Source organism: Microtus oregoni, unplaced genomic scaffold (assembly GCF_018167655.1).
Source record: "Microtus oregoni isolate MIOR12 unplaced genomic scaffold, Mior012 000029F_ref0000214, whole genome shotgun sequence".
NCBI lineage: Eukaryota > Metazoa > Chordata > Mammalia > Rodentia > Cricetidae > Microtus > Microtus oregoni.
In genome coordinates, this window is record NW_024543088.1 from 16,899,269 (window position 1) to 16,917,010 (window position 17,742).

The following is a 17,742-nucleotide window of genomic DNA, read 5'->3' on the forward strand; positions in this document are numbered from 1 at the left end:
CGTGAGATGTACCTGTCCACCACCTCCCCCCCCCCAAAAAAAAATACTAAAAAATGACAGAAATCTGAGCTTTAGCATTTGAAATTACTCTTATGCCACTAAAAATGCATTTATGTCTTGGCTCAGATTACTGAGCCTCACTTGAAGTTTATCAGTAGTATCCTTGGAACTGTTTGTGAGTGGCTGCTGAGTGGTCGCTTGCTTAGCAGGGATTGCTGTCCATAGATGCCTAAGCCTGATCTCACATTCTACCCACCGGCATCCTAGACCTACTGGAACTTCATGTCACCAGCTCTGCACTGTTGTTGAGTGCTGTTCTGGAACTTGAGACAGTCATAAGAGCCTTGGTTCCTTTTTTATTACCTGCAAAAGAAATCTGATTTTTGTTTTGTGGGGTTTTTTTTCCCCCAGCATATTTTTGTCTGTATCTTGTGATTTAACTAGAAGCACTATAACCTTGGCCAGAAAACAACTAGTTGATCACAACAAGTAGCTCACCTTGTGCACTTGCTCATTTGGGATTTGATAAGTAATGTTTTAATAATTTTTCTTTTGTTCAGAATTGGCAGTGGGGTAATCAGTTTTGGAGAAAAACTGTGACCAGAAACATAATTTAAAGACTAGAAGATAAAAACACTTTAAAGGTGGCCATGGTCCTGTAAACAATCCCTTACCCTCACCAATATTTAAAGCAACCCTACTGAAACTCAGTGGGTCATTAAAGACAAATGAAAGAAAAGGGACTGCTAGTTGGGAAGAAGAAAGGAATGAACAGGAGGGGAGGGAACAAGAGTAACAGTGAGTATGACTAAAATGCATTATAAACGTTAAAAACATAAGTAAAACCACTAATGGATAACTAGTAATATTAATTTTTTAAAGATAAAAAATGACTTAAGCTTATTCTCCATAAGCCTTAGGAATTCTGTGAAAGAATGATATATTAATTTTCACTTTTTCTTTTGATTGCTATAACATTAGACTTTTAGCCCTTTTGATTTTAACTATGTGCTTCATGGTTCAGGCTAAGTTATTACTAACTACCTCAGGCATAAATATATTCATTGTTGGAATAAAATTAACATGTTTAACTTCTCCCTAATTATGAACTGATTTTTGTTAAAATTTGACACTCTGAAATGAAGTTTGAATAACAAATTATTAAAAGCCTGGAACTTAAAACTTCATCAGGTAAATAACTTTTCCCAGTAATAGGAAATTACTTTAAAGCTCTCTTACTGTCATTTTTTCCTTACTGGAAGTACAATTTTAAATCTGAAGGTTAACTTATTATCATTGGGCTTAGAGTGTTATTTCAAGTATTGTCATCAAGTATTTGAAAATGTTTCGTATACTTTTTCAATATTTTCTGTGTATTAAGGTTTTTATATTTAGGCTTACCAAAGTTAGGCTAAACTGGCATATTTTTGTATACTAGTCTTATTTTGTTTTTTGTAGGTACATAATTTAGTGGCGATTGAGCTAGCTTATATCAACACAAAACATCCTGACTTTGCTGATGCCTGTGGGCTAATGAATAATAATATAGAGGTGAGTATAGTGATCATTTTCAGAGGTTGGAAATAGCTATAGGTAATTTTATACAAGAGATGTGGCATATTGCTGCTGATTGTATGCCCAGGAAATACGTTTAAGTCATTACATTGCTTTCTTAATTTTAGTTCTCAAAATAACCTGGGACAGTTATTTTTACTTTCTACTTAGGAAACAAAAAGGATTTATTTATTAGTGTTGAAGAATGGTCTTGCACCTTTTCAGTAACTATTATAATTTTTTGTATTGAAGTGTATAAAACCAGGTGAATGTTTATAATTGAGTTTTGGTTCTGCAAACTATGAAGGAAACATTCTAAGATTAACAGACTTCATAATTTGGGAAAGTAGTAGATTCTTCAAAGTAAAGTGTCTCCCCCCCCCCCACTTTTTTTAAACATCCAGAAAGTAAATTAGTAAGTTATGTTAAATGTAGGAACTTATGGGCTGTCCTAGCGAGATAGATAGCACTAGCTGTTCTTCCAGAGGACCTGAGTTTAATTTCCAGCACTCACATGGCAGCTCAACTCCAGTTCCAGAGGATCTGACACCTGGCCTCCATAGGCACCAGCATGCATGTGGTACACAGATACACATGCAGGCAAAACACCCATACACATAAAATAAAAATATTTCTAAGAGGCACACTATAGAACTTATAGAATGACTAGATTTTATATAAACGATATATAAAAGGGACTTATCAGAAGGACTTACAAGCTGTGGTCCAGCTAATCCAACAGTGGCTGCCTATAAACAGAAAGTTCCAAGAATCCAGTGGTTGTTCAGTCCATGAGGTTGGCTGTCTCAGCTGGTCTTCAGTGTATGGTGAAATCACAAAGAAGTAGACTCATTTTTGCTATAAGTAGCTTTATACCTAAGAAATCATTTTGAAACTTTGTTAACTTACAGATCTTTGTAAGCTTGGGTATTTATGAGATGTTTTCATTTAAGGAGCAATTTTGACATGATTTTTAACTTATATCAATTTTCCAAAAGCCTATGAGACTTAGTATCCTCGCCTCTATTTGTCTATATGTACTTGTCTTGGTGCTTGGATACTGCAGGTGCTCAGTACATGACCAGGTGAATCTAACATTGCTAAATTCGATAGGTGACAGGCATTCTGTCAGTTATCAGTGCTTTTTCTAGGAGTCAGTGTTTTTTAAAATATAACCCTTTTTTTTTAAAAAACAGATGTTTAAGTTGTGAGTTTTTTGTTTTGTTTTTATAGTCTGAATGACTTAGGTTTTACATTTTCTATGATTTATATACTTCAAATTCTTCTACCCTTCATTTGGGAGTCCCTGGTCAAAGGAGCTGCTGTTTCTGTGTTGTATTGTATCCCTCAGCAGATTTGTTTTGTTTTTTAATATTATATGGTATCAGTTCCAAGAGTAATAATAAATCTGTAAGTTATTCCACACTTTTCACCTAAGGTGAACATGTTGTAGTAGGCCTATATCTCAGTATTCTGATAATCACAAAAACTTGGTTACATTTTATAGGAACAAAGAAGAAACAGGCTAGCAAGAGAACTCCCCTCAGCTGTATCACGAGACAAGGTAAATAAAGTTGTTTTTATAGTATATTCCCCACACCAAGCATTCAGCGTCAGCCGGGTGTATTTCTGTGTGAAAATGTAATTTTCTTTCTCTGATTCTAATACTTTCAGGGTATTAGAATAAGAGTTTAAAAGTTTTTAAAAGCTTTGAATAATTTAAATAAGTTGGCTTTCAAGTGTCAAGGATTCTTTAATTAAGATTCAGATTTGTTCCAAAGTGATTTTATCATAAGGGCTATATGTAGTAGGTGTTAATTCTTGGCAGTTGTTGTTCCTTTATCCTGGGTTCCTTGTCAGAAAAGTTATCAGTAAGTGCTCGCCACCCACACCTCCTCAAAAAGGAGCAGCAGCTTTAGATTTGGGTGTTCTTACTTGTTCATCTGCAGAAAAAACTTAACACAGGACAGTGCTGTAGGAAATAAAGCAGAGTACAGACTTCTATCTCCATGGGTAACTTTTGTTTTCATACTTGACTATTTTGCTATGGATGGAAAATTTTGTCTATAAAGTGTTTCCAAATGCATTTTTGGCATCCTTGATTTTTTTCCCCCCTGCATTTTTGCCTTTAGTCTTCTAAAGTTCCAAGTGCTTTGGCACCTGCCTCCCAGGAGCCCTCCCCTGCTGCTTCTGCTGAGGCTGATGGCAAGGTCTGTTCTCATTCCTAATCTAAGCCTGCATGCCAAGTTTGGAGACAGTACGCTGAATAAAACGATATTAATATGGGGTATTGTGTTAGACTAATTTAGCCTAATCGAGATTTTTAAATTGTATAGCAAAGTATATATCCAAGTATTGTTGACATGCTTTCCTTTGCTTGCTATATAGAAGATACAGAAAAGTGATTCTAAAAGGAAATTATCTTCTACGTTTAAATTTTCAAGCTATTGCTATTTAAATCTTGCTTGTTAAATTGCATGTTTTAACATATCTTTTAACAGTTAATTCAGGACAGCAGAAGAGAAACTAAAAATGTGAGTCTCTTGCTTTAGAATGGAAATGTTGGTGCCTTTGGTTCTCGCTAAAACATTCTTCAAATTCATCAAAAAAACCTGTTTGTATAGTAATATCCATTTCTTGTTGTCTGTGTTATAGTCTTAATGTTCCTTTAATCTGTGTAAAGTGGGATTAGCCTCGCTCTAACACTGTTTTAACTGTTAACAATAGTCTTTCTACCTCTGTTACCTTTAAGATTAGCTTCCCAGTGTCTTCTTTTGGTAGAGACTAAGATTTCAGAGCTGGAAATGGTACTCTGGGTCTGAGCTCCAGCCTCTCCAGTGCTTTCCTGTGTTTCCCATCAGTGTCAATATTAACTCTGAATACAGAACTTCATGTGTGCTGTCAAAGATTAAGAAAATTCAGAACATATGAAAATTGTAAGAGTGGAAGACTTGTCGATTCTTGATAATAGTTTTCACAGAAAATCATGAGTAGAATACTCAGGCCTATTCCTTTTCCGCCTTCTCTCCCATTACTTTCCAGGTTTAAGTTTCTCATCCTCTGAGCCTTACAGATGTCTACATCTCTCCGCCATGGTCTTCAGAGAACCATGCAAATCACTGCACAGAGTTTCATTTCATTCATAGTTCACTATCCTTATGATTTCATTTATCATAATTCATGTATGTTTAACACTAAAAATGTAATTACTCAGTAACACCTACATATAGACATCACTTTTATATTTTTGATACTGTGACAGATTTTTAAATTTGAATGACTGCCCAAACTGCTATTTTTCTTACAAGAACCATAACAATCTCCCACTACATGTGTATGACTCAATTCTGTTAACTTTAGAAGATCTTAAAGATCTAAAAACGTCTCTTGAACATTGATGTATTTATTGTTTTTCCCACTGTAGCAAGTAGTCATTTTTTTCCTTTTAGAAGTCAGAGTCAGAACGCAGAAAATAAGGTTATAGAAACAGTTGTGAAAGGGAGCAGTGGATCTCTCGCTGGATCCTTTCTCAGGAGTATAGACTATGAGGGTTATGCTGTGTTTATGTTACATTTCACATTTTAGGTAGCTTGTTACTGTGATAGTTGGGTCTAAGGATGTAGACTTCCTCTTATTAAAGACTTTTTTCTTTTGACTATCAGGGATATAAATTAGTTTTAGAAATATGTAGAGACATGAGCTCACAGCTGTGTAAACTCACAGTTGAATGGGTAGTGCTGAAGATTACTTTGAGATGGAACCACATGGCAGTCCTGTTTTTTTTTTTTGTGAGTCTTTTAATCTAGTGTTTGAGGAGTGGAGAATGATGCAACATTTTGAAAAGTCAGTAAATGATAAATACAAAGTAAAAATTAAATGGAGCCTGAACTGGCTATTGGCTTGCAGACAGCTTCATACAGAACCTCTCAGGTTTCTAGTGACAAATGCCACCATCATCTCTGACTTTATTATCTATTTGAATAAATTCCAGATAGGTGCTACCTGTATGTTCTTGATTACCATCCAAGAAAATGAGCTTCATTTGTTGTTAAATATGCAGAATATAGGTTTGGAACATGTGTTTTCAGGTTGCATCTGCAGGTGGTGGGATTGGAGATGGTGGTCAAGAACCAGCAACAGGCAACTGGAGAGGAATGCTGAAAACGTCAAAAGCTGAAGAATTACTTGCTGAAGAAAAATCAAAACCGATTCCAATTATGCCAGCAAGTCCACAAAAAGGCCATGCTGTCAATTTGCTGGATGTGGTAAGTCATAACAATCTGACTTAAATCTACAGACGTACCAAGTTAGTAGCAGACTGTCTCTACACAGAAGAAATTAAAGTCTCAAATTTTTTTTAACTTTTAAATATTAAATGTTGCCATTTCAGAACGGCACAGAAGTAATATTTTCCCTTATCCTTTTAGCCAGTTCCAGTTGCACGAAAGCTGTCTGCCCGTGAGCAGCGGGACTGTGAGGTTATTGAAAGACTCATCAAGTCCTACTTTCTAATTGTCAGAAAGAATATTCAAGACAGGTCAGTATTAATATATAAATATTGCTGGGTGAGTTCATGATCTGTTTCATAAAATCATACGTTAAAAATTTTAATTAGCTTTGATTCCAAAACTTAACTGTGGTAGCAAGATTGTCTTATGGAAGTGTGGTAGCATTCCATGATTAGGATATTATGTATCAGCTAGAAAAAAATTTTAGAAGAGGATCTAGGAATAGTAATGTATGTCTGCAATCATAGATATAGAAAGATTCAGCCTTAAGGAGAATGATCACAAATAGAAGGCCAGTCTGAAAACAAGCTAGAGAAGGGTAACAGTGTGGTTCTATGCTATATACAGTATAGAATTAGTTTAGTACAGTATTAATGAGGCCCTGGATTCAAGCCCTCACAGTGCCCTGAAAAAAAATGAAAAAAAATACAGTTGATGTGGTTAGATTTTGTTCAGTATAAAAGTACACCCTTTGCCAGTAATAACATCCTATCTGCCTTACTTCTAATACATCGTATTTATGACCTAGCCTATTAGACATTTCATGCTAGTGGGAACACAATAATTAATATGTGGCCTTTTGTCTGGCTTCCTTCATTTGTGGGTATCCCTCCTGCCTTTAAAAAAATTTTTAAGAAAACCTTGTGTTGTGGTCATTTTCACTCTCGCTTCCCCAACTCTTCCCGGATCCATCCCCCTCTGCCCTTTCTCACCCAAATAAGTGTTTGTTTTTCCCTTCCTCAATCAAGGCCAGTTTGTGCTGCCTAATGTTTTTGGATGTATGGCCTTCTGCTGGAGTTTGACTGACTTAACAGGGCCTATACTCTAACCCTCTCCCAGCAGCTAAGAATTGCCAGTAGCTCCTCTACTGGGGATGGGATTTTTGGACCTCACACCCTAATCATGCTGAATTTTGCACTGTTTTTGTGTGCTGCCACAACAGCTGAATTCATATTTGCAGATGGCCCCGCTATGTCCAGAAAAGTTTTCTTGTCATCCCCTACCTCTTCCACAGTGATCCTTGACCCTTAGAGGAGATAAAGGTGCTCCATTTAATGCTGGACATTGTGTGATGTCTTATTCTCTGCATCTTGGCCACCTGCAGGTCTCTATGTAAATCATCATCTACAACAAAGTTTCTCCAATGAGAGTTAAGAGGTGTCTCAATCTATAGGTATGATAGGTCACTATGAACTGCTTTGATACCTCATTTAGTATAATAGTAGTAGGTTATCTTCTAAGGTCTTGGTCCAATAATGGTGCCAGGTATGGGATTTATCATGTAGAATGGGCCTTAAATCTAATCTACTTCTCACTATGTTTTAAAGCTTATTCATACTACAGTATGGATCAGCACTTCCTTTTTACAGTTGACTATATCAACTCATCACATTATGGATATTTGATTTTCAGTTTTGGCTGTTAAGAATAGTGGTCATTGTTGTGTTTATGTATGAGCTAAGTGGGATGAATGAAGCTAAATTTTCAAAGATTGTAGCTTGGATTAATGTTACTTGGAGTAGGTGTATTAAATATTCAGTGTTCTTATTTATTTTTTTACAGAGCCACTCTTTAGAGCAGTGGTTGTCAACCTTCCTAATGCTGTGAGCCTTTAATATAGTTAGTTCCTCGTGTTGTGGTGACCCCTACCATAAAATTATTTTCATTGCTACTTGATAGTTTGCTACTGCTATGAATCAAAATGTAAATAACTGATATGCAATGGCTCTGAAAGGGTCATTTGGCTCCTCCCCACCCCCCACGGAGGGATCGTGACTCATATGTTGAAAACCACTGGTCTAAATTTTTTTAAATAGAATTATTACCAAAACTTCATGATTTTACTTTGTTTTGCAGTGTCCCAAAGGCAGTAATGCATTTTCTGGTTAATCATGTGAAAGATACTCTTCAGAGTGAATTAGTAGGGCAGCTGTATAAGTCTTCCTTATTAGATGACCTTCTGACTGAATCTGAAGACATGGCACAGCGTAGGAAAGAAGCAGCTGATATGCTAAAGGTAACTATTAAGTTGTTTCCAGTTTTCTCAAAAATTTTTAAATTGCATTCTTATCTTGCCCTCTACCCCACCCAGTAGTACTTGATTATACTCAAATTTCAGAAAAGATACTGCCTTTCTTCTAAGCATTGAAAATGGAGACATTTCTTTACATTAACATTGTAACTGGAGTTTTTATTCTTTTAATACAGGCATTACAAGGAGCCAGTCAAATTATTGCTGAAATCCGAGAGACTCATCTCTGGTGATCAGAACTGTTAACACCCAGACTGTGTTGACTTGAACCTGGTAGCTACTATCTACCTGAGTAGAAGTTTATTTATGAACTCTTCTGTATTGCAGCGTATGAATTTGCTCGTGTGAAGATTGGCTATAAGCTGAAAAGTATACTCTGCATTACAAAACAAATCACACATTTAATTCACATTTTTAAAGTTTCCTATGATACATGTATATCAAGTCTGTCTCAGTCAAGCTTACAAGAACAATGGATGTTCTAGCTGTACAAAGCAGCTTGCGTGTGGAGATGATGACCCGTGTAACTTTTCTGTAGTCTTAAAGCTACAGCCATTGTCCTCAGAAAGAAAGCTCCAGGACATTTCATGACTATAATGCATGCACTATTTATATAGACTGATCTGGCTTTAAAAGATGGAGCCTGACAAGTGTATCCACCTATCCTTCATTTTTATAGTCTTAAGAAAACTCTAACCTTTGCTGTTTTAAGAAATGTGTAAGATCCAAAAGACTTATAAAGATGTAGGAACAGACTGTCGTTATTGGTTTATCCATTTCAAAATCTACACTGTGTAGTGTTAAAAATTAAAATATACTTTGATTCATAATTAAGTCTGAAGACATGAATTGACTTCCTACATTAAAAACTATTGGGAATGTACTTGGTAATAATAGCCAGTCCTTTTTTAATTTCTAAAAGATCCAATGGAGACCTAACCTAAATTTCCCATAGTTTACAAATAGAATAACAGCAATTCAAATACACCTTTAAAGTGGGACAGCTGCATTGGGCTCCAAGACTCACAGTGAGGTGGGACCTAAAATTCCACTCTGTACAAATTGGTAATAGCCACGTTAGTTCCATACCAAGAGAAAACATTAGAATGATGGTATGAAAACACTAGTGGAACTTTGTTTCTTAAAGAAAAATACTTGGACATACACCTAAAAGCTTATAGACTATTAGAATGTATTCAGAGGTTGAGGGTCATGTTTACAACCTATTGTGTGAAAATTGTCTGGACAATTCATGGTGTAAATTAAGCATTAAAAAATTTTCAGACCTAAGTAAATATCTTTGGTGTATCTAGTTCTGTCTCCAACCAAATAATACATTAGTGTTAAAAACACTAAAATTTCTTTTCAGGTTGGCATTTTATGAAACATTAGCAAGGAAAACAACATATTATCTATTAGTTTATGATACCCACTTAGTAATCTCAAACACAAAAGAGTCCATTTCAATCTGATGATACAGTACCCAGTCTATTAACAGTACCAACTTGACAGGAAGTGCACACTGCCTACTTAATGTTAGCACTTGGACAACTATTAGGTATCTATGGTTTATTTCTTAAGAGGGATGACTACCACTTTTTTTAATTTGTATAGGGAGAAAATGCACCTTTATCAAACATTTCAAGTAGATTTTAAATGGAAGATACTAGCTTTAAAAATATACTGCAGTAGTGTACTTGTTAGCACTACACACTTTGTACAAAGAGAAGCTTCTTTTGTGTGCTTTTACACCGAGTTGTGTTCAGAAACGAGATAATTTGTCGTATTTATAAGATCACTGTGTTCTTTCTGTGTAAATAAAGCTGCTGGTATGAAATGACATTAAAGTTTGCCAGAAAATCAATTTTCCCAGACTTGCCTCAGAAAACGGTGTATCTACTTAATGACAATTCAACTTATATTGCACCAAAAGTTTTACGGTGTTTTTCCTATTACATTGTCATCACCAAGGCCCTGTTAGTCTCCATGTCTACAGATTGAAAACAGAAACTTGTTCCAAGTAATCCAGGGGTGAATGCTCAGAATGTGAACAGTACACTTTGCTGTGAGACTCCCAGAAGCTGCTCAACACTTCATGTTTCACTGCTCCCGTGCACAGTTGGGTGGCACTCTCTTGATTTTTACAGAATCAGTTCTGGAGAATTAACTAGTTGCTTAGTGTATACAAACCTCAACTACTCTGGCCTCAAGACTTTTCTGTCTTTGTTGTTCTTGTGACTGCATACTTGGCGAGTATACTTGCATACTTTGATGTCTTAAGATTTCAGCCGTAGGAACCCCATTGACAGAAACTATGAGTAAAAATACTGAAACACATGCAAGGATGTGGAAAACTGAACTACAAAAGAAATCAGGTACTGCTTTGCGTTTTGTTGGAAAAGAAACTTCCTTATTACAGTTTCTATTAAAAATTATTGCCACGTCTTTTTAAAAACTATATTTACTTCTTAGCATAAGTCACAAATTAATGTCTGACTTTTAACCAGACCTTAGAAGCTTGTCTAGTTTACAGAATTATGTAACACTACTGAACCCTGTAAGTGCTCTTTGCCTTAGGTAATGAATAATCCCATATGCTTCATTTCCATTGTACTTCCTCATCAGCCCAAGAAGCAAGATGGCCAGATCTTTCATAAGAATAACACAGTTAAATAACATTTTATTTATTTAATAATGCACAAAAGTATTTACATCGTAAGACCTTGTGTTTGTTCCATTCTTGGAAAACCTGCCATGATTTGAAAAATGATGGATAAATTTGAAAAAAATCTTTCACAACTGAAGCCATTTTATAATGTAGAAATTCCTTTTTCCTATTTTAAGTAAGGAAAGTCCATTCTTGAGAATATGTTGTCCAATTACTAAAACACTCTCAGGATTTGTTACCTGTCTGTGATTTATGCTGACTCCGCCTTCTGTTATCATCCGATACCTGAAAATAGAAAGGTTTAATAACTAGAAGCATCCAATCACCTAACATGACCTTTCTGTCAGTATGTTGTCTGGCTGACATGAACTCACACTGCAGCTCAGATGGGTCTTAAACTTGTGATCCTCCTGCCTTAACCTCCCAAGCATCTGAGATTACAGGCCTGTACAGGTGCCACCACCACCTAGCCTCATAATGGTATTTAATGGAGAATCAATTTCAGAATCTTTCTATTCTTTTGGAGGGGAAAAACTGCCAGACAAACTTCTGAAAACAAAAAAGAACAATTTGCCTTTAAAGTATGCTACCCATAAGACAAAAGTAACAAATACCCCTACTTTACGCTTTAAGAAAATTGATAGGAAACTAGAAAATATTAAGACTGAATAGTAGCCGGGCAGTGGTGGCGCACGCCTTTAATCCCAGCACTTGGGAGGCAGAGGCAGGCGGATCTCTGTGAGTTCGAGAACAGCCTGGTCTACAAGAGCTAGTTCCAGGACAGGCTCCAAAACCACAGAGAAACCCTGTCCCGAAAAACAAACAAACAAACAAAAAGACTGAATAGTGACGGGGGACGCTTTGTTAACCAATTATCTTCAAGAGGTGGGACAAAATTAGGGTGTGGCTTTCTGGGAACCAGAGAAAATGGGATGCATGACCCAGGTTCCCTAGCAGCTTGGCTGAGCTTGGACTTCTTGTTCCTGTGTAGAGTTTTTTCCCTTACAATAAATAAAAATACAATTGTTTATCTTTTAACTAGCCTGGATATTTCCTGATTCAAGCTAACTTCTGTAGAATAGTACTGTTTAAAATAAAAAGAAAATTTTCTTAATCAGCTGATTTTCTAAGTGGAAAAATCAGTAGCTAATTTAATAAAAGTATGATAGCAGAAGATTTACTGAAGTTCACATCCAGTTCATTCAATAAATTTCTTACTATGTGCTAAACATAAGTAGCATCAAAGAGATAAAGACAAAGCTAACACCAATGCCCAGCACTGTGTTGTGTGATAAAGGACTAGATGTTTCTCTGAGAGGCACAATGACATTTTTAACAAATAAGATGCTATGCTAAGACACCGGATGATGATAATTTTGACAAGCAAAAAGAAACAAAAAGGAGCCTTGAAAGTCTGAAGAAACACTGGCTTTCTTTTATCCGCATGTGTTACTAAAAAAGTTAAGCAACTCATTGAACATAGCTTTATAAAATCAAGCCAGCAACAAAAATGTTTCTATTTAGAAATAAATTCCTTTCTTGTAGGAAGACGTTACATGGTGAACATGTAGACCAACGCTATTATTGACGTTATGAACAATGCTGACTCTGACTAATCAACAAACATACCAGTGTGATGATCACAAGAAAATGCATAAGCCCAGACTTGCTGGAGGGGAGAATTGGACTCCAGCTTTAAATTTAGTGTACTTTAGGTAAAATGTATTAGGAAATAATAAGGTAGAGTGGCAGGTCATGAACAAGGAGACATGGCACTTGGTCTGCACCCAGAGGCAGACATTCCAAAACAGTTAAGAGAAAGTAACTAACATGTCATTTATGTAATAACCATGGGCAAATGACAGGGACTTTATGTGCAAGGTCCCAAAGATGAGGCACCAAAAGTGTCTGATTATTGCTTTTCCTTGTACATGTTGTTTGCTGTTCATTTATAAATGGATATTCCACGTGCCAGATCACTTTTTGTAGAGCAAGTACCCTAATAATATGGTAGGGCTGAGGAATTGCAATAAGCAGAAAAATGTAATTCCCAAAGGGAACAGTCTATAGCTTATAAGCTTTATGAAGTTCTGTTTCTATGTTCATTTCTTTTCAATGATTAAATTTTTTAAGAGGGAAGTCCTGAGAATCTTTACACTTCTGAGACCAAACCTGAGCTGACTGATCCCAGAAAAATACTGAATGAAGGAGCACTGTCCTCTACAGCGAGGTCAAGGCATTTTCAACTATATGGCCCTACCTTCTGCAGGAAATGAGTTACTTGAAAGCACTATCGGGAGAACACTCTGGAAACATGCTGTCAAGTGCAACGTTTCATTGTGAACTAAGGATCAAAGTTAAATCTTACCCTCGGGGACCATCTGGAATGGCATTTGCTTTACGACATGTATCGATGACACTTGTTCCAGGGTCAAGAACTAATTCAGAAAATGAAGCTTCTCTAAACAATTCTTTTAATTCTTGGTCAGACATGACCTCCAGTGCCTCTATGCTGCTATGGTAAAGGGCCTGTGTACACCTGGAAAACATTAAACCACATCAGGGCTGCTTACACCCACCCCACCCTCAACCAACTGTGGAATGCCCACTGTGTTCCACAGTGTAGTTTTTCATTCAGCAGCATCTATTTTGTGCAATTCACTAACTTTTAAAGATCTATCCAAGAAAGACAATTTTAAAATACTACAGTTAAATACAGTCCAGGTTAGTCATGAGAAACTCCTAAAACATCATCTCCAATTTTTCTTGTCTAGCCACTGAATTTCAATAAGCATTAACTTCTCCTCTCAGCATTCCCAAGCTGCCTGAAATCGTGAGATTTCCCCCTTCCTTGTTAGCATTAAACTTAGTATTACACTTGTTTAGGCGGCTCTACTGTTGTACTGTGGGTAAAGCTTCTCTGTCATTTCTAGGGGACACAATCTTACAGCCACGCCAGTTTCCAATCCTCTGACCCTGATACACTCTTTCCTCCCTTTCTTCCAAGATGTTCTCCGTGCCTTCTGTGTAGAGCTGTGTTGTGGAGTGGGAGCATTAACTATTCTAAAGCCAACCTTTTAGCAGAGTCCAGACCTTCTTGTCCATGAACAAGCTTTGTTACTTCTGCAGCCAGTCGTTTCTGAGCACCCCGCTTTTCTGGTTCTTTGATATGCAGCTGCATAATGTGATCAATCTCCGAAAGGGGAAGGAAAGTGAAGAGCTTCAGGTACCTGCAGGACAAGGAATGCTGCATTAGATGTGCACCGTCCACTAGCTCCCTCAGGAGAAGAAAAACTACTTCATGTACTCAGGCTATACACTTAAGACATACACTACCCTAGTGGACACTATTTTCCAATATTTGTTTTCCACATTCCTTAAGTAACAAAATGATACAAAAATAAACGAAGGCTCCAGCTCCATCTCCTTCCCTTTTTAATGCCAAGAGATAATTTATGTGCCTCCTAGAGCATACTTTGACGTTTTTGTTTTATGTGTATCCTTAAATAGCATGTGTAACTTAAAATTTGACATGAATAGTATTCTGTAGGTTAACTTTTGCAAAAATGCTATGTAGAAAAAAGCTTAATGAAGCATTATAAAGCACACACTTATGATGTCATCCTCTTAAAAAATACAAGATTATGAATAAAATCATGCAAAATATATTTTCTGTCTAACTACTCTGACACACGAGCATGTTCAGGAGATTTATGAGATCACAAGCATAGCTTTCCAAGCTACTGATACTCTACTATGGGCACTGTGTGTTTACTTTTAACATAATAATCATGGCATGAATACCCTCATACTTTTCTTGTACACACATGCATGAGTTTGTTAGGCATATGCCCAGTGGAGACTGTCAGATCGCAACTTATGTACAATTATTATTTCAAAGACCTCTAAGTTTACTCCCCCATCACTCTGGAATAGTTGGTACTGTCATTGGTGCAACAGGAGACAAAGACCAGCGTCTGAGAAGTTCTTCTTCCTCTGACATTTGCACTCGGGGAAAAATGAATCCTTGATCATACCACAGAAGACTTGAGGAGACCACCAGAACGAAACAAGATGAGTGGGTTTATTAAGATTAAGGTACAGTACACAACTGAGACTCATGACTAGGTAGGTAACTTCACAACAGCTACCAGAGGATTTTGTGGCTAAATTACACGGCTCAAAAGACTGATTTACCGCATTTAAAAATTAAGCAAAAGTTAAAACTTAAGTAAAAATAAAGGAAATGGCTTTTTTAAAGTATCTTTGCAAATGAAACTGTATGTGGTACACTGTTTGGATTTAGTGAGGAGAGGAGGGTCCCACGATGCTGCCCAAGACATCCTGGAACTTAAAGAGATGCCCAGCCTAAGCCTCTCCCACAACTGGAATCAGAGGTACATTTCGCCAGCAGAGGAAAATCTAAAGGTGTTTGATGGTACACTACAGGAAAAAAAAACTGGAGAGCCTTAGCTGTGAGATGCGACAAAGGGAGTGACTATCCGAAAATGTGCAAGTGATACATACAATCCTATGAACTTGCTAGATAGAGATAAAGACGATTTGGGCTTCAAATTTTCTAGCCAGTCGCTGTTTTAAGCAGCAAACAGTACCCAGAAGGACTGAGGTGTGGTGTCATGCTCATCTAGTATGTAGAAGGAAGAGCATGGGGAGACCTCACCGCTGCCAGGCACAAGGGTGCAGTCAGTAATCCCAGCTGGACACCTGGCTGAGGCCGGAGACAGAAGTCAGAGGCTGTCCTGGGCAACTCACAACATCTGCATTTTTTTTCAGGCCTGGGGTGTATACAGCTCAATGGTAAGCACCTGCCTAAAAGTTGTTCAACCCTGGGTTCAACTCTAGTAGTGTAAAAATAAATTCATGACAGTCAAACGGCCATATCCTGTGAAGATACCGTAAATAGAACAACATAAAAAACAAATCTACGAAGACTAAAGGTTCAATAGCTAAGGCTGAATCACGAGTACATATTAATTTTTCTCAGCTTTCAATTAAAAGCTCACCTCTCCACAGAATCATCCTGCTGTCTGACAAAGAACTGATAAAGCTCAAATGGTGATGTCTTCTCTCGGTCTAGCCAAACGGCGTTGCCAGCCGACTTCCCCAGCTTTGCTCCAGTTGTACTTGTAATCAGTGGAACGGTGATTCCGAATACATCTTCTCCGGTCAACCTACACATACATTCACCGTATTCTGTAAGCACAATCAGGCCCACCAAGCAAAATTCAGATTTCAGTCTGGTTACTTACTATGTTGGGGCTTTTTTTGTTGTTTTTTGTTTGTTTTTAAATACTCCTCTCAATCTGGATGGACTCTAGTCTTTAGGAACTATAGCAGCATTCACTTTATAGTTACTTAGATCTGTCATGCTGAACTGCGATTGCGCAAAACCTACAGGCAGTGATTTTGAAAAATCAGGCGGAAAAAAAGACAAAACTGGGTGAAGGGGCACTAGGAAGGTACATTTAGGGTGTGCTTTGTAAAGAGTTTTTGTTTCTTTATGATTTGCCGTGTAGCACACAAGCCAGCCCTACCCTCCAAGTTCCTCTAGAAAATGCTGTGAAAATCCTTACGGGGCGAAGGGCTAAAAGAACAGAAGTCCAACTATTTTCAGGTATAAACCACAAGTTGGAAACAGGGTGATTCAGACATAATCCATCTCTTTAAGTGGCCGGCTTTCGGCAGTTCTGCAACACCCCCATAACTCAGACCTTCTAACTCGCAAGGGCAGCATCTTTCTCTGAGCATCTTCATCTCGGGTAAGGGACTACTAGGGAGCGAGCACTCGCCCTGGATTTCTGGAGACTAACGCACGCTTACTTGTGGACGAACTCGTAGCCCGACACGATGTTGCCCAGCTGATCCGCCCCGCCGAGCTGCACGCGGCAGCCGTAGCGCAGGAAGAGGTGGTAGAAGTCGTAGGCCTGCAGCACCTGGTAGAAGAACTCGGCCAGGCTCATGCCCTCGGGGCTCTTGAGGCGACTCTGCACGCTCTGGCGGCTCAGCAGCGTGCCCATGCGGAAGTGGCCGCCCACGGTGGCCAGGAAGTCCACGAGGTGCTGCTCCTGGAACCAGGCGGCGTTGTCGAGCACCGTGAAGGAGCCCCAGGGCCGGCCGTCGCCGAAGAGGCGCGCGTGGTTGGCGGCCAGGCTCTCGAGCCCCCGCCGCAGGGCGCGCGCGTTGGCCTGCACGCGCTCGGCGCTCAGCGCCTCCCGCCCCTTGCTCCGGCCGCTGGGGTCCCCCAGGCGGGCCGTGGAGCCCCCCACGAGCGCGATGGCGTTGTGGCCGGCTCGCTGGAAGTGGAAGAGCCCCAGCAAGGTCAGCAGGTGGCCCACGTGCAGCGAGTCGCCCGTGGGGTCGAAGCCGCAGTACACCGTCTGGGGCGACGCGCCCGCCCTGCGGCGGTCGAAGAGTTCGGGGAGCTCTGTTTTCGTGCCGCTCTCGGGGAAGAACTCCTTGAACAGGCCGCGGGCCCTCGGGGCCGCCAGCATCCCCCGCGCGCCCGGACGCACCACACGCGGCCCGCGCGGCCAGAGCCCGGCCTGGGGCGTACGGTACAGCCTCCTCAGCGTGGGCGCCGCCATGTTGCACCACGCGCAGGGCATGCTGGGCCTTGGCCGCCCTGCGACCTCGCGCGCCTCAGGGTCTCTCTCTGCGCATGCTCCTCCGGGGCGGGCGCTCGTGTCCGATTAAACTTTAGTGCTGTGGGCAATTCTGCAGTGTGGCTCCCAGTGCTCTCCGAGCGGACGTCACGGTAATATTTCCTGTCTCACAGCTGTTTACTGTTAGTTAAATGATCATGCTGAAAGCCTGTGACGTCCAAGTTCCGGAAGTCTGCAGAAAGAGATTGGGACTTGTTTCAGGCTCGGAGCGCTGTGGAGACAAAAATCTCGTTGTACCAATGTCCCAAGTTAATGAGAGCCTCAGCACGCGCGCGCGCGCGCGCACACACACACACA

The 17,742-nt window shown here is 39.2% G+C and overlaps 2 protein-coding genes across 11 annotated transcripts in view; one reads left to right on the plus strand and one right to left on the minus strand.

Moving 5' to 3' along the window:
- The window catches only part of Dnm1l (dynamin 1 like), a 45,634-nt gene extending 35,700 nt beyond the window's left edge, over nt 1-9,934 (plus strand). For 2 of the 8 annotated variants that reach the window (XM_041678384.1, XM_041678377.1), the window contains 8 exons: nt 1,459-1,551; nt 3,062-3,118; nt 3,687-3,764; nt 4,056-4,088; nt 5,643-5,819; nt 5,982-6,091; nt 7,920-8,079; nt 8,271-9,934. In XM_041678384.1, the coding sequence (XP_041534318.1) occupies nt 1,459-1,551; nt 3,062-3,118; nt 3,687-3,764; nt 4,056-4,088; nt 5,643-5,819; nt 5,982-6,091; nt 7,920-8,079; nt 8,271-8,327 (765 nt within the window). In that variant the 3' untranslated portion in view covers nt 8,328-9,934. The remainder of the gene's footprint in view (nt 1-1,458; nt 1,552-3,061; nt 3,119-3,686; nt 3,765-4,055; nt 4,089-5,642; nt 5,820-5,981; nt 6,092-7,919; nt 8,080-8,270) is intronic. The other 6 variants (XM_041678385.1, XM_041678378.1, XM_041678379.1 and 3 more) reach the window with 3 other exon arrangements.
- Nucleotides 2,298-17,387, minus strand: Yars2 (tyrosyl-tRNA synthetase 2). Of its 3 annotated transcripts, none has more exons than XM_041678388.1 (6): nt 16,604-17,387; nt 15,787-15,954; nt 13,837-13,992; nt 13,131-13,301; nt 11,002-11,047; nt 2,298-2,430 (listed from the first exon to the last, which is right to left on the minus strand). In XM_041678388.1, the coding sequence occupies exons 1-6, from the start codon at nt 17,365-17,367 to the stop codon at nt 2,425-2,427; spliced, it is 1,311 nt and encodes a 436-aa protein (XP_041534322.1). In that variant the 5' UTR covers nt 17,368-17,387; the 3' UTR covers nt 2,298-2,424. The 3 variants fall into 3 exon arrangements, with proteins under 3 accessions (XP_041534322.1, XP_041534321.1, XP_041534320.1); XM_041678387.1 differs by lacking the exon at nt 2,298-2,430 and adding an exon at nt 4,389-4,452; XM_041678386.1 differs by lacking the exon at nt 2,298-2,430 and having other exon boundaries at nt 10,763-11,047; nt 16,604-17,386.
- Nucleotides 17,388-17,742: the final 355 nt, after the last annotated feature.